This window comes from Melanotaenia boesemani, chromosome 13, assembly GCF_017639745.1.
Source record: "Melanotaenia boesemani isolate fMelBoe1 chromosome 13, fMelBoe1.pri, whole genome shotgun sequence".
Taxonomy (NCBI): domain Eukaryota; kingdom Metazoa; phylum Chordata; class Actinopteri; order Atheriniformes; family Melanotaeniidae; genus Melanotaenia; species Melanotaenia boesemani.
Genome location: NC_055694.1, coordinates 34,171,085 through 34,188,235, shown reverse-complemented (window position 1 = coordinate 34,188,235; position 17,151 = coordinate 34,171,085). Strand labels below are relative to the sequence as shown.

General features: G+C 42.1%; 1 protein-coding gene across 2 annotated transcripts in view; it reads left to right on the top strand.

Annotated features, from left to right (window-relative positions):
* The first annotated feature begins 3,780 nt into the window (after positions 1–3,780).
* Positions 3,781–17,151, top strand: part of prkcz (protein kinase C, zeta) — a 147,060-nt gene continuing 133,689 nt past the window's right edge. The window contains exons 1-4 of one of the 2 annotated variants that reach the window (XM_042004701.1): positions 3,781–4,067; positions 11,866–11,987; positions 15,291–15,380; positions 15,684–15,734. In XM_042004701.1, the coding sequence (XP_041860635.1) occupies positions 3,991–4,067; positions 11,866–11,987; positions 15,291–15,380; positions 15,684–15,734 (340 nt within the window). In that variant the 5' untranslated portion in view covers positions 3,781–3,990. The remainder of the gene's footprint in view (positions 4,068–11,865; positions 11,988–15,290; positions 15,381–15,683; positions 15,735–17,151) is intronic. The other variant, XM_042004704.1, reaches the window with a different exon arrangement.

Here is a 17,151-nt window from a genome sequence, read left to right as displayed (position 1 = left end):
TTCCCATTGCTGATCAGCTCTTAATAAAAATACTTTGTTTGGTTCTCACTCAGTGTGTGATCTTTGATAATAAAATTCCACAACAAGGCTTAATAGCAGCTATCTTTAGGGACTTGGGAAAAATGCCTGATGCCAGTGAGCTGTTAACTATCAGTAGGAGACCACTTTCTACTGAGGTAAAAACTGGTTTTAAAAAGTCGGATGGTATCATGTCCAGAGTGCATGTTGTTGATTTCAAATGCCAAACTGTTTCTTGTAGGACTTTTAAATCAAACATTTTAAATTGCGACATAACATCAGAATTATTTCCGGGTTTTAGACACAGACTAGTTTTCTTGTTTGACTGTGTGGAATTAATATTTTGCCTGATTGTTTTAATTTTTTGGCTAAAAAAGTTGGTAAATTGGTTGCATTTCTCAGTGGAAAGGAGCTCAGGGCTTATCTGTTTAGGAGGATTAGTAAGTTTTTCAATCATAGCAAACAGAGAGAATTGTTGACGTTCTTGTTAATCATTTCAGATAAATGCAGCTCTCTGGCCTTCACAGCTCATTGTTATAGTTACACAGGCTTTGTTTGTACAGCTCAGAGTGAATTTGAAGTTTATTTTTCTGCCATTTCCGCTCAGTTTTTCTGCTTTCTCTTCCATGGTGTTTTCTGTTTGATCAAAGTGCTCTTGATTCTTATCGGTGCAACAGCATCTATTACATTCAAGACTTTCAGATTAAAATGATCCAGGAGTCCATCAACTGACTCTGCTCTGGTTGCTGATTGTTGGAACGCATCATGGTGTGTTTTCTTTGTTATTAACTCTGCTGCTGCTCTCTGAACCTCCTGCACACCCTCCTGGGCCCTGCTCTACCAGATAATCAGCAGGAGGGGGACCCCTGTATTTCTTGGTAGATGGTGGTCTCTGGGGTTCAGGCCTGAATAGAGACATCCTTTGAAGACCTTGTGTGATGTGGAGAAGAGGGTCTGTTGAGGGGGGAGAGCTGGGAGTTGATCTCCTCTCTGCTGTGTCCTTCGCTCTTATCTGTACATCATGTTTGGGTTTGTCGTCCCAACAGCATGACGCAAGTGTGCTCCAAGTAATCTGCATCCAGTTAGATTTGGATGCAGACCATCAGGTCTGAATCGCTCCTTACAGTTCAAAAAGAAGTTATCAATGAACTTCATCCCATGGGTGATACATGCGTTTGATAACCACGTGTTCAGGCCAAGAAGTCTACAGAAAAGTTCAGTTCCTTTACCCGCTGTAGGAATGGGTCCTGAGATGTAAACATGGTGCTCCAAACTGACACAGTCCAACAGCATAGAAAAGTATTTCTTCAGGATCTCTGAGACAGTTTTCCTCCTTTATATCAAAACACCCCATGTGGTGGGTCGTGTGGCAGAAAGATGGCAGCAGGCTGACGTCTTCCAAAATGACAAGAATTTATTTGTTAAGGTGCATGTTTCAACAAAAACATATATGGAAAAATGCAAAGAAACATAATGTAACTTAACAGTTAACTTAACCAACTAAACATAACTGAAATCTAACAAACCAAACTTAAATTTCCCATGCACACTGCTACCTTATCATGGACCCCCACACAGACAACAGGCCACCCTTGAGTTCCACTAACAAAATGGCTTCCCTGGGCTCCTTCCACTTAACAGGCGAGTCTTTCTACATAAAATCAACATACAATTTAAGATACTCATTCAGAGTCAGCTTAAATAAAGACTAAAGCAATTATTAATAAATGAATCCTGGTACCATGCACACAAGAAAGCAATAAAAAAAATCAAACATTTCCTAAAACAAAACATAATCACCCTCCTCACCCACTTTGTCACCCCCCGTGTGAACAATAATCTTCATACCATCTGGATGTGAAGACAGAATTGTCGACAAAGTTTCTCTTTCACTTCCCTGACTGATGTATAAAAAAGTTAGATTTCCCGTCTTTGCCATCCTCACATGCTGTTATAGAGTCTCCAATCAGACCTGAGTTCTTTTCTTTTTGTGTGGCGGCGCCGATAGCTTCTCTAGTCCTCCTGTCAGTGGGATTTTGGCCTCTCCTCCTGGTTTGATTAGCCCTGGGCTGAGTTTTATAGTTTTTATAGATAAAAAGCCCCTTCAGGATCAGGTAGGACCAGATCGTGTAGCTGTATCACTTTCTACTGTTTACTCTGACACACACATAATAATTCTGACACTTCTGTAGTAATCTACAGGTCTCAGCTTTCTTTGAAGGTTACAGGCCCCTGTAGTTGTGAAGATATACTCAGTCTGTTTGGGGTACGTCATTTTGGACAGGAGGCAGAAAAATAGGTCTCATGATGAAGAAGTTCCACAGCATCAACACCGTCCAGACAACCACACGATCCACATTAAGAACTGTATAAATCTAATTTCCCTCAGACCCTAACTCCATCATTTCACAGTGATCGAGCCAGAACACAACCAGAACGTGATAGAAGAGAATATTGTGCTCCAGCCAACGGCCTTTTACACCTGAGTTTCACTAATCTCTCCGCTCTGCGGCTGGAATGGTTGTCTAACTGAAATCTAGTAAACTGGTTTGTTGATTGATGAATGAATGGTCTGCTAGTGACCAGCAGATGGCGCTAAAAGACTGAATTACAGTGTTTGTTATGCTCAGTTAGGCATGATTTCAGGGCCTTGGGGCTCATATTTAAAGGAAGTCAGGAACACAGTGATGTGGAAGCAGATGTCTCAGAGTATGAGGACGAGATAAAAATCTATTCAGGGTGTTCTGATTATGAGTGAATTTGAAGATGGGCCTCACCACAAGGAGCGCCACGATGACTGCTGCAGCCCTGCACACATTTTTCTTTAAGAATGGATGTCGTACAGATTGGTTGCAAACATTAATCATGTGTATTTGGTTTTAAACTGAGATCAAAATAATATATATAATATATGAAGCAAAACTTTATTTACGAATAGTTTTTAAAACTTCTAATGTTTCCTCAGATTAATTGACGAAAATGAAGACAATGCAATGATTTGTTTAGGACAAGTTTTAAGCAAGAGAAGTGTTTTTATTGTTAAAAAACGACTTCTGGAGTTGCTGTTTGTGGCCAGCAGATGGCGCTGAAAGACTGAAATAAGTTCATTTCTTTACTTGTGCTTATGGAGAAATTTTCCTCTGAATTTTTGTTTTACGGGTGTTACAAAATAAAGCTTCATGGAAAAAAATTTAAAAAGCAGAAAATAAATAAACAAATAAAATTACACACACACATACACACGGAAGAATAATTATTATATATATATATATATATATATATATATATATATAGTAATTATTAGAGAGAGAGTAATTATTCTTTTAATCGTGAAAAACCTCTTGTGCTGTTGGAAAAGGAGGAAAAAGAGGAAAAAGAGGGGGACAGCCTGGAGTCGGAGTTAGAAAAAGCCTCTCTGTGAATAATTAACACTTAAACCGTAAATGATCCTACAGAGAATAATTGATTTTTTGATTAACTGCTACTTTCTCTTGTTTATCCCTGAAATTATATGAGACTTATTTCGTGTTGGGACAGTCATGGACAGAAAACGGGGACAGGTGAATTTAGATTACGGTAACCATAGTGAGCCAGAGGAAAAGTTGTCAAGTTAAATCACACTTCCTGTTAGCAGCTGAGACTGGTCCTTTCAAAACAAAAGACCGGACCGAATAAATTTTAAAGTGAGTTTTATTCTGGAATGAAACAACCGGAACCTACAATTATATGGATGAAACATTGATCACTGTTCCGTCATCGAAGCATTTAATGTTCACCAAACGAGAGAAACTTCAAACTAGACCCCACAAGTATTATTTGGGAAACTTCAGCTAAACGTTGGTCCTGGTTTTGTTATATAAAACGTGATATTTCCGCTTTAACCGGGATATCCAGCTGAGTTCGGGGCTATAAACTTTGGGCCTGTCCGGCAAACGTTGGGCTGCTAGTAGGGGAGTTTCACCAGACTGTACGATGCACATGCTAGCGTCAAACGGGTCCATCATGGACCTGGACCTGGAGCTGGTGAAGATTAAAGCGCACTACTGCGGGTAAGCCACTCTGCTGGGGATGGAGCTGAAGTTGGCATTAGTTCTCTGGATGGGGGTGTCCAGGGGAAACACCTGTGGAAGGAGCCCACCAGGTGATGGTGGGTCAGTATGTAGCCTTGTCATCTCGGGTCCAGCTAGGTGGGTCAGGGCGGCCCTTCCGCACACCTGGCCACCCTCACACACTCTGGCCTAAATGATCATTTAAGGAAAATTACATTTTAATTTTTAACTCTGAAACTCAACCTAAACTTTATTTTAAGTAGTTATTATTATTATTATTATTATTATTATTATTATTATTATACAATTTTATTATTGTTATAAAATATTTTAAGGTGTGTTCTCTATTGCCTGAGAGAGCATGATGATGGAAACGTGGCTCAAACAGTGAGGAAACTGGTGTTTGGTGGGTTAGTTCTTAGCAGTGAATCTAAATGGTGCTACAGCTGTAATGAAGATGCATTTGTGTGATGATGATGATGATGATGATGATGATGATGGTAGACTGGAGAATGGTTTGTGGTCCATGGGTGGGGTAAAAAGATGGTCTGGTACTGCTAATAATAATTGCATTATTTAACTGAAATATTTCTGGTACTGGTGTGTGGTATCAGAGAAACAGTCACTTGTTCTGACGTGTATCATGTAGATGATGATACACAGCGGTCCTTACGATCACATCAGAACTAATTTTTTAAATTATTTGGTCAGAGTGGCCTGAAAGGTTGACAGAAATGATGGAATAATTAATTTTCCTTCTGGTGTGTGGTTGTTGCTCAGTGGGTAACCGTATGAAAACTAGCTTTGACTGAAAACTTAAAATCCGATGCCCTACCTCCTGGTTTGACCCTGCCGTGTCCCAGGAATGCAGCATACATGTTGTATTGTTTTCTGGAGTTTACAAAGCAGCGGTGTTTTACACGAGGATCTCTGTGGTTTGATCACAGGAAAGTACTTTTCACTTCAGCCGCTCTGACTAAAAGACCGAGCTGCACGCTAGCTACACATCTACACATCCTAGAGAGACACTGGTTTGTTGCCATGAGTTACACAAGGATGCCAGTTTGTTATAAAAGGTCACCGTAGAAATCATAGAGGGAGGGGCTAAAATCACAGAGGGAGGGGCTAATATAATAGAGGGAGGGGCTAAAACAATAGAGGGAGGGGCTAATATAATAGAGGGAGGGGCTAAAACAATAGAGGGAGGGGCTAAAAGGGGGAAAATTTCTGGAGAGAAATGGGAAACTACAGGTTAAATCTTTTACACTTTGGTTTAAAGCAGCGGGTCTACATGGACCAGTTCCCTAGTTCAGAAACTTTCCTCTGTTCTGAGCTGCAGGATCCTCCATCACCATCATTTTTTTACTCGGTTCTCTCACAGAAGTCGACTGATGTAGAAATCTGCTCCTTATTTCTCTAATTACCACCAAGAAAACCGTTCTTCAGAACTGGAAATCTAAAAACTCGTTAGATATGAGTCTCTGGGCCTCAGAATACCCCCGACTGGAAAAATATTTGCAGCAATAATTCCTCTTCAGAGGCGTCTGGAAGACGTTCCTGCTTCATCTAAAACCACAAGCCTAGCTGGTGTAGAAAAGCAGAAAATAACCATTGTTATTATAACCACTATTATTCTTATCAGTATCGTTACTGTGTTCACTGTTTGTATCACTATTAGTAACTGTGCTCATCACCATTTAGAAGATAAAAAACAAAGTAATGGGGTGAAAATGCCTTTAAATCATTCTACGGTGGAAATGTTGTCGTATGAGGAGCAGCAAACACCGTCAGCACACTGTGGACGTGGATAAAAGTCAAGAATGACAGAATTAACTGAGGGAATGTTTCATGGCTGGAGACAGTCACAGCAAACAGATGCTCCTCTACACGTATGTGCTAGTGGTGTGTAAGGGGTGTGTGTGGTGGGTTGTGTGTTCTGTCCTGAGGTGGTGTTAGTAGGTGGAGCTCCACAGTTATTGCTTCTGCTGGGAATAACGTGAGCTTTAGATTTTAAATGAATATGATTGATGAACATGTTTCTATTTTTGAGCTTCGTGGTGTTTGGCTCACCACGGTAAATGTTTAGTGCTCTCACCTTTAAAACCTGGGCTTCAGCGCTGCTGACTGTGGACAGTCAGACTTCTTGGTGTTCTTTCTTGCAGAGATGCAGAGGGGGATGTGGATCATGTCTCTGAAGAGGGAGGCCTACAGGATGCAGGTGTCTAACGTTAAATAGACCAAACACCTGACAGAAGTGTGAGAATCCCATCATGTACGCAGAGAAATGTTTGTCCTCTTCTGTTACTGCCACTAATCTCCTGGAACACGGATTTATTATTAAACTGGAAGATGCTGAATATGTTTAATGTTTGCTTTTATCAGAGAGGTGAACTTTACTAACGTTAACGTGGTTTGAGCATTTGATCAGGAACTAATCACAGTTTTTCGATTTATTATTTTATTTCTATCTTTAATGTGAACATAACGAACCAAATGGTCCCATTCCAGCTAAACTGGGTTCTCTCAGAGAAAACAGATGGAGAGGCTGTAGGACCCTACCTGGACCAGGGAGGCTTCTTTTTGGAAACCACATTATAAAATACTTTTAAACATTTCTTTTCAGACTGGGTAACAAATGTTGAAGCACAGGGAAAAACATCCGGCCTGTTTGACACATAATTAATCCTGGAACGGTAGAAATAAATAAAGAAACAAGACTTTAAATCTGCTTCTTCTACGGGCCGAGACACTGACCTCACACACAGACACTAACAAGAACTGAGAGGTTTTTGGTTCTATGTAACGTAGCGTCGCTCGTCACGCTGCTCTGGAAGCACAGCTAGTCCAGCGGGGGGTTGAGGCCCGTCCCAGCAGCTGCACCCCGGACAGGTCGCCAGTCCACCACCGAGCTGTGGTGAAACATTTAAGGTAATTTCTCCTTTATTGTGGCTGCTTTACCGGCTGACCAGCTGTTCTCCACAACGACACCTAGATCATTTCCTTCTATGACCAAAGAAATCCCACAAGCATGACCTGATCCATTAATCTGGAGGGAAAAACTCCTCCTCTGCCAAACTTTCCCCCTGAACCAGCACACCACCTCTAACTGCAAACGAAGCAACACGAGCGTCGACACGAGCGTCGACACGAGCGGCAACACGCGATGATGTCATTCTGCTGAAACGATCCTTTCTGGAAGAGAACGATGCTGAGGGATCTTCACCATGATTAATCAGTGCGTTTGATTCCAAAATGAGCCGAAGTGACATCCCTACCTGGGAGTGTCAAACTCTGGTCCTGCAGGTTTTAGATGTTCCCCTGCTCCAACACACCTGATTCAACAGCTCCAACAACTTGTTGAATCTGTGCGGTAGATTAGTTTTCTGTGGGTTTGATCCTCTTTATAAAGTCCTGATGTCACCTTTAAAAATAACCTGGAAAATATCATTTAGACACATTTTTTTTATTCTTGACTCATGTTATTCTCTGTCTGTTAGTTAAAAGTCTTGTTAACCAGCTAGTTAACAACGCTGGCATTAGCATTAATTGTCTGGTTCCAGGTTTGGTGTTTCTGAGTTTAAAAACTTACCTCAAAGCTCACACCTTCACCTTTCTGTTCATTCTCCTTCTGGATATTCTTGCTAGTGCCCGACATAGCTGTGTGCTGTGTTACAGGGGTGTTTGTCTGTGCTGTGAGCGGATCATTTTTTATCTTATGTTATCAGTTTTTCCTAGAATTACTAACTAATCATCGTAGGACTAGCTAGATGATATTAGCATGCATGCATCAGTGAATAAATGATGATGGGCCGGATCTCATGGGTCATGTGCTTTATAGACCAAAGTAAGCTACACTTTTACTCACGCTGGCATTTTAGTATTAAGGGATCAGAAAAGGTCCAAAGGAATGAAGGCTGAAAAAGTAAAGCTAACTACTGCTATGGTTTATTAATCCACTTAGTATCTTAAAGGGCCACATAACTAAAAATAACCTTCTGGTCAGTGGTGTAATAATGATGATTGGTACAAAAGCCTTAAAATCAAAGAGTGGAAAGTTTCTGTATGAATGGAGACTTGATGAGGTGGATGATGGACACGGTGATGAGCTGGGAGAGCTGGATGGTTTATTGGTGGCTGACATGTTTCTGTGATAGTCTGAGTTAGCAGCGAACTGACCAGATGACCAGATGTGTTTCACAACGAGTACTTTTGAAGGAGAGTGTGTGTACAGGGAGGTGATGTCGCCTGGTTAGAGTTAAGTTAATCCTACCAGTTTTACACACATGCACAGCAACTCAGTGCGACTCGTACGACTGATTATGCCATGGTTAACGGGTTGGGACAAATCTTCACCACACTTATAAAGACTTTAAACTGTGTTTACTCTATAAACATGCAGGCACTTGCTTTGGCATCGTATTGATCAGCTTACACGTTTATTCTGTCGAGCTGATTAACTTTTCGCTAAGAACATGTCCGATGGCAGGACAGGTGGACCATTGTGTTAAGGTTGTCTTCAGTAGATGTAAAAGACATCTTGGAATATGCATGTACCACCAGGAAAGAAAAAACCTGTTAACTGGATAACTAGTCAGTTTAATCAGGTATTCACCTGATTTATATAATCATTGATTGTCATTCGTTCTGTCGTTTTCTAAAATCCCTGATCCCCAAACAGGTGGTTTGCTCTGTGAATTGGTTTGGGGCGCGTGGCTCAGTGGATATAGTGGTCGTCTTGTAACCTGAGGGTTGCCGGTTCGATCCTCGGCCTGTCAAGCTCATGTCGAGGTGTCCCTGAGCAAGACACCGAACCCCAAATTGCTCCTGATGGGGCGTGTTTAGCACCTTGCATGGCAGCTTCCACCATCAGTGTGTGAATGTGAAGTATGATGTAAAGCTATATAAATACAGAGCATTTAAATTGTGGGAAGTGGTAGCCTGGTGGTTACAGAGGTGGGCTTGTGTCTGGTGAACCTGGGTTTAAGTCCCTGATAGGTTCCTGTAGGCCCCAAACCACTGCTCCTAGCAACTAGGATAGTTAAATGCTGAGAAAGAACTTCCCCACAGTGTTTTATTCACAGCAGAATATTTGGATAATAGAAACTTTTTCCTCATCTTGAGTTAGATCGCAGCAACGTCCCTCCCAAACGTTGGGACTGGATCTTACGCTAGAGGTGCTTTACAGGAACAGATGGAGGAGCATGTTGCTGTTCATTAGACTGATTATTACATGACTGTTAATAAGTAGTAGTAGTAGTAGTAGTAGTAGTAGTAGTAGTAGTAGTAGTAGTAGTAAATAGATGTGACCTTAGCGAGGGAAAGTCTTTAATAAAGAAAGACTGTCAAAAAAAACGTCTGCAGGAGATGGAGTAGTTTTAGAAAATTATTCCCTAACATAAACAACTAAGGTGTCCCCAAGGCCCACTGTCCTGCAGACATTCCATGTTTCCCTGCTGCAACACACCTGACTCAGATTACTGGCTCATTAGCAGACTTGTACAGAGCTTGTCAGAGAGCCGTTTAAGTGAATCCGGTGTGTTGCAGCAGGGAGGCATCTAAGGCCTGCAGGGTAGTGGGCCTGGAGGACCAGGGTTGGGGACCACTGCTCTACAGAACTAAATCTCATGAAAAGATTGAGAGAATCTGGAAACTTCTTTCTGCATGAACGGCTGAAAACATGAACGTGAGGCCTGTGATCATACGTTAGCGGTAGACGTCCGCTTGTTTCTGAAGACAAGGTCCCACTTTTCATGGCATGGCTACATGTTTACCTTTTAGCACGGGATGTCTTTTCTATTCTCTTTGGTAAATAAAATATTTTTTATTCCAGATCATTGCATTCTGTTTCTATTTACATTTTACAGTGTGCACATTTGGATTGTTCCTCTAGATGCTACTAAGGTCCGTTTGTTTACATCCAAACCAACAAATGACGACAGCAGGATGAGATGTTCAGTGTTTTTCATGAGCACAACCCACATACCCAACTCTGCTGCTCGTCCCTCCAACGCATTTTCCTTACAAATGTGACACCATTTATGAGGAAATAAAGAGGCTTTTTACTGATTTAAGATTCATTGTTACTAAGAAATAATCCAACAAACATGAATTTCCTTCGTTTTTGGCTACAAGAAACAGTAAGCAAGTTCAGCCACAATAATAATAATAATAATAATAATAATATTAATAATAATAATAATAAAATCTAAGGTAAGTTTTTACATATTCTTTAATATTGCAAAGAGAAAAATTTAAAAGTTAGGTTCGGGTGATTGAGGGTCGCCTGGATGGAAATGAAATTAATGGTAGTCCTCCAAAGGTTTGTTCATGGTTGTTTAATAAAGAAAAATATTTGCATGTTTACACCGTGCAAAGCTGACTGGATCACAACACAGTTACTCCACCAGCGGGAGGTGGACTGGCGATCCCCACCGCTCCACCAGCGGGAGGTGGACTGGCGGACCCCACCGCTCCACCAGCGGGAGGTGGACTGGCAGATCCCACCGCTCCATGGACCTGGACCTGTGTGTGTTTGACTCTCATCGCTCCTCCTCCACTCCTGTGGGTGTTGGCTGTGTGGTGGAAGCCTGCAGAGAGGCAAGCTGTCTCTGCTCCACATTGTCAGAGTCCAGCTACACACCCAGAAACCTGTCCGACACCCGGGCCAGCTCGCAGTCCACGGTGAAACCGAACAGCCCCCCTGATTTAAGATGGTCCACAAAGATAAGGGAGGTAGTGGAGGTCAGGGCCAGTATGAAATTGTTTCCTGCCTGATGTCAGCTTTCAGCAACAGAGATAAGAAATGTTTCTATGACCTTTGATTTCAACAACGGACTGGCAGTTGTCTATTTTACAACCTCAGTATTCAGACGAGGCTAAAGTCACTTTTCCTGAGATTCTGTTAAAGGAAACCTGCTGACTGGTTGGAGTAAAAAGGTTACTGGTGTTTCTCCAGCATGTAGGCCTCCTGTGTGTAGCTTTGTAGTGGTTGATGGAGCCAGGCCTGTAAATGTGGACACAAACGGTCTCTTATTTCCTGCTGCTGAGTTCACATCTCAGCCTCAAGTAGGAGAGAGTCTGAAGTTAGCTGTGTAGATGTATAAGCTGCTCTGGCTTAGAGTCAGGAAGCTGGCCTGGAAATAAATGATGTGATCTGGGAGCTCAGTGGTAACACCTCATCAGCCCAGTTTCTCCTGTTGGGCTGAGTGAGTAATATTAGGTTTTATGTGGTGTGAAAAATGCACAACAAATTTTTATTACTACTTTACTAATGTCCCAAAAAACTGAAATATACCTTCTGAAAACTGGGAACGGTTGCTCAAGAGCACTGTAAAAGATTACTAGAAGCCCTGTTTGCCTCGAGGTAAAATAAAGATAAATGAGGAGTGGCTTAAGCTGGTGTGATAACAGATGTTTATGGTCCAGCTCTTAATAAGTAGAAACTGGGGTGTGAGTATTAGATAATGTCTTGTTTGGAAGTCTCATGTTTAATATAATGTCTGTCATCTGATGTCTGTATCAAAAGTTACCTTCAGTCCACCAGAGACAGACCTGAGCCACTAACTTTACCCGGCTTTTAGCTTCGTCCTGTCCTGTCAGACATGTTAACGTGTCCCTTCCTGTAGACACCTGTCAGATAACAGCCGGGTGAAGCAGATTTAAGCGTGTCTCATCAGCACATGAGGAAGCGTTAACGATGAATGAAACTGCTGTTTTGTTGTTGACTCCTGGGAACCGTCTCAGGGATCTGTGTCAGTGACTCAGTCTTGACATTTTTTGTGAATTTGTGTGCTTTCAGGGACATGTTGATCACTGACTTGGCTGCCACAGTAACCTTTGTGGAGCTGTGTGAGGAGGTGAAAACAATGTGCAGCGTTGCCAGGCAGCAGCCCATCACGCTGAAGTGGATCGATGATGAAGGTAAATATACCTCACGAGCAGATACTTCTTGTCCTGACAGCTCAGAGACGAAGCTGCAATGTGACCAGAGAGCTCCAGTCTGAGCTCCTGGTGAGTTCAGAAGTCTCTGCTGGGTTGAATTAGGCTGGTGAGATGAGGTTAACTCTGATGTTAGATTCTGTGACAGGTTCAGTACTGGATCCCACGAGAGCTTCGGGCCATGAGAGAGCTATGTGTGTCCTCAGGAAACTGATATTAACTTCAGTAATTAGTATTTCTACTGGTCAGTGAAGCTAGCTGACGTTACCTAAAGATGCCTGGACTCAACCAATACATGTATTTGAGGAGACACTAAAGACTGTGGAGTAAACATAACGAGGAGTTGGAATTTTTCTAATAAATACTGGAGCAGTAAGTCAGTGCTCATCAAAGAGAGACCTATAAAATAATTTTTAATGATTTTTTTTTCTTCTAAATTTCAGGTTTTCCGTTTTTCTATCCTGAATTCTGTGTTTTACCAACATCACTTTTACAGAAGGAATGTGTCTAATCGTGTGGTGCATAGAGATGGATTAAAAAAAGATCAATTAAATCAATTGAAATTTAATTAATCAAATATCATTAATAAAATTTGGAGACTGATTTTTTTTTTTTTTTTATATATATTTTCTTTTCGTGGTCACCACTGACCCTACTCTGGCAGGACTTACCGATACTCAGCTAGAACTTATGTACACAGCTGGAAGGTTTCCTGTGAATCAGCTTCTCTCTCAAAGATGTTTCTATTCACCTCTGGATTACACTCAGCTGTAAACTTTTTAGCAGCTTATTACCGCCCATATTAGCGGCTAACTCTAAGACCATGGGCTCTCACATTAGCAGCTAACGCTTAGACTGCAGGCACCCACATTAACAGTTAATGCTAAGACCACAGGCTCCCACATTAGCAGCTAACGCTTAGACCACGGGCTCCCACATTAGCAGCTAACGCTTAGACCGCAGGCACCCACATTAACAGTTAATGCTAAGACCACTGCTCCCACATTAGCAGCTAACGCTTAGACTGCAGGCACCCACATTAACAGTTAATGCTAAGACCACTGCTCCCACATTAGCAGCTAACGCTTAGACCGCAGGCACCCACATTAACAGTTAATGCTAAGACCACGGGCTCCCACATTAGCAGCTAACGCTTAGACCACGGGCTCCCACATTAGCAGCTAACGCTTAGACCACGGGCTCCCACATTAGCAGCTAACGCTTAGACCACGGGCTCCCACATTAGCAGCTAATGCTTAGACCATTTACTCCCACATTAGCAGCTAATGCTAAGACCATGGGTTCCCACTTTAGCAGCTAATGCTAAGACCATGGGCTCTCACATTAGCAACTAACGCTTAGACAGCAGGCTCTCACATTAGCAGCTAATGCTAAGACCATGGGCTCTCACATTAGCTGCTAACACTTAGACTGCAGGCTCCCACATTAGCAGCTAATGCTTAGACCGCAGGCACCCACATTAACAGCTAATGCTATGACCATGGGCTCCCACGTTAGCAGCCAACACTAAAGACAGATAAATGGTTGCACAGCGTTTGCTTCTACATAACCACCGTAAGCTTCGGCGTAGCTCCGCAGAGGCTTGACGTCCACCTCTTCCAGACCTGACGTGAACCCCTGCTTCACAGACGGTTACGCTGAGGTACTCCCTTGTGATTGGTCTGTTTAGGATCACTTGTTGCCGGATATCAGGATCTTCTCGCTGAATTTGTGTGGTAACCATCATTTTCAAAAACAATAACCAGTGGATCAAGTTGATGAGAGGCTGATCGAATCATTTTTTCATTATCTTCCACAAGCTAATAAAACACTGAACCAAACTGGACGCCATTGTTGTTTTAAAACAGGAAATACGTACCGAACTGAAGTTAACCATCAAAAGAACTCCAACCTGGTGAGTTTACCGGCCAATACCACCCCTGCTGCCACCTTCAGATTAGGAGGAGAAACTGCAACACAACACCAAAACTGCGTGTACCCCCTACGCTCGAGTGCAAAAGCAAACTCACCATCATCAGCTACACCGTAGCCGACCGCACTCAGATGTCACTCCGCGTATAAATCTGGCTAAATCTAGTGGACTAAATAATGGACTGGTAAATGTGGACAATTATCTTTCGTATATCGTATTTGAGGAGTGCATGTCATATCAGATAATTACAGTTATCTGATTACTGTCAGATATCTGAGTTGATGGTCATGTAAACATCTCAGTGTTTTATAAAAATAGTTTTCTGAGAATGTTTTTAACAGTCAAAAAAACTGGTGTTACACAAATATCTGGGAATGAACGAATGATCTTTACTTCAAACAAGTGGTTAAAATTGTGAATCAGATATAAAGACCAAACAATAGAGGCAAACATATTTAAAAAAAAAGCTCCAGGCCAGGAATCGAACCTGCAGCATGGAGGAGCTGTGGTCTTCGTATATGAGCCAGCTGCTTAACCAGTTGAGCTAAGCTCCAAAAATATCCTTTTTCAACTGCTACTTGCATAACAGTATCTCCTAGGGTAGTTTAGTTGACATGGACTGATATTTAATCCCAACAGATCTTCTCCAGAGTATCCTCCACCTCAAACATTCGGGTGGATGAGTCCGATGGAGGCTGCTCTGGTTTTCTGGCTCTTCCTTGTTTGTAATGCTTCACCAAAAATGGAGGCAGCTGATTCATATTTCTAGAGCTACTTAGGACAGCGAGTCTTTATTTCTTGGACAGCTTTGGTGTTTCTGTTGGTCGCTCAGCCGTCGCTGACTTCCTGAGGGAGGCTTGAACCCCGTCGTCGCAGGTGACGGAAGCTGCAGTGGTCAGAAACAGCAGATCACAGCCTCATGAAAGCAAATTCCACCATATTCTGCTCTTTACAACGGATTTGTTAAATTCTGTGACTCCATCTGCGTTTTCCAGGTCGCAGACATGGCAGGTTCCTAATCACATCCTTAGATTTAAACTCTCTTTGTCATAAAAAGTGACATGGTGAAGATGTGTTGTGCAGCCACACATGGCTCCTCTAGACTTCCTGACATGAAGTCGGTCATATGTGTGATGTAATGAGTAAACTGGACCCTGAGCTGATGGGTGGGCCAAGACAGGGCGCTCATGGATCAGTTTTTATGGCCATTTTTTGACTGGTTTTAAACCTGTTTTTAAAGCTGAAAACAAAAGAGACTGGAAGTTATGAAGCAGAGTTTCTACATAAACGTGCATCATAAGAGCCTCACGTTTCCTGGATGGAGACCTGTGTTTGTGTGTGCGTGTTTGCAGGGGATCCCTGTACCATCTCCTCTCAAATGGAGCTGGAGGAGGCGATCCGGATTTATAATCGAACCAAGAGTTCTGGACTGCTGCTGCATGGTGAGTCAGCTCCTCCTCCTCTAAACCGGATCTCTCACACATGATTCCTAGTCTGTATTTTTCTCTTATTGATCATAAAGTGAGATTAACATGATTTAAATGACAGACCTGTGTTAGTCTCATTTTAAAGTGCCTCATACAACCTGTTTTTGTGTGCAGGACTAATCTGTTTGGGTCTGTTAGTCTGACTTTGCACAGTTCTGTCTAGTGCAGTTTCAGTCAGACTAATATGTTTACATGTACTGTACAAGTCTAGTTCCAGCTGATGTCCTCTTTTTACCTTTTTATTTTAATCTTTTACAGTCTTCCCCAGCATCCCAGAGCGTCCTGGCATGCCCTGCCCCGGAGAAGACAGTAAGCGAATCACCTCTCCCTTCATTTTCTGAACTTCTAACTTTTCCAGAACCCTTGTATCCATGCACTAATTCAATATTCACATAGGTGCAGGTGCTTTTTGAACAGTGTGTGAACATAGCAGCTCAGTGAGTGTGCATGCTGGCGTTTTATGGTTTTCTCTGTGGGACTGTACGTCGCTTTCTGCTTACTCGTTGGTGTTGTAAATGCATTCTAATACATGTGTTATGGAGACTGACTCAAAAGTTTTAATAGAGGAGTTTTTATCGGATTGAAAGCACCAGAACCAAAACATCCTGACCTTTCAGAGCCACTACAATAACCTAAACAACTAACACAGTGTACGTTATAAATAAAATGCAGACACAGAGACTCCTTCCTAATACTGGAGAAACCTTCAGCTTTGTATTGTAGAGAACAAAAAGCGGATCAGTGCATCATCCTGGATCCCCTCTTTGACCGGTCAGATTTTCATGAAATCTGCCTGATTTTTGGGTGATCCTGCTAACACACAGACAGCAAGATGAACCCAAACACATGATCTTTGGCTAAAGTACTAAAACAACTGGGACTCGGGTTCAGAGCAGACATTCAGCTGTTATTGTAATTCCCCTCTAACACTGCACATTTAAATGACTTGGAAGAGGAAAGGACATTCTTATTAACGTAAGACGCTGGGCTCTGTGGGACATGACGGTGCTCAGCCAATTTCATGGCAGCACTCTTATCAGAGGATTTGATTCTTTTGCAAATTGGAGAATTTGCCACCAAGACCTGGTCCCACCAGCAAGGGGCTTGAGTATTAACTGGGTTCTCTGACGGGGGTGTGTGCTGTGGTGAGCTTCGATGTGGAAGAGAAAGGAAATAAAGTATTAAAGTGTGGAGTGGAGTAAATAGTTTATTGTACCAGTACCTGAATAAATGTTTTGTTTAGTCTCTTTACCGACAGAACTTGATTGTCTGCTACCTCAAATCCTACCATCTGTTCAGGTAGCATACATAAAGCTTTCACAAATTTACCAAAGTTTACTTTAAAGGTGCTTTAAATGAGCTAGAAACTAAGGCCCCGTTTTCCACAGATGTGTTTATTAAGTATCTTCTGCAGCTGGATGGGCTCCAGCCAGCTCTGCAACCCTGAAATAGATTATATACGATGGGAACTTATGCTCAATTTTCTTATGCTAGTACCTGCTAGACCAAGTACTTTGGTGTCATTCCAGGTGGTTGTACCCAGTCCTGTTCGGTGTTTGAAGAACAGGAAGAGCTGCACGAATAGTGTGCAAACAGGTCTGTGTCTGCAGGCAGGTGTATGAGCCATTATAACCCAAGATACAAGTACCATCAGTGATATAAAACATCAAATACGTCATTAAAACTTGAACAGAGAAGCTGAATTCAAACCGCTGTCTTTGTTTCT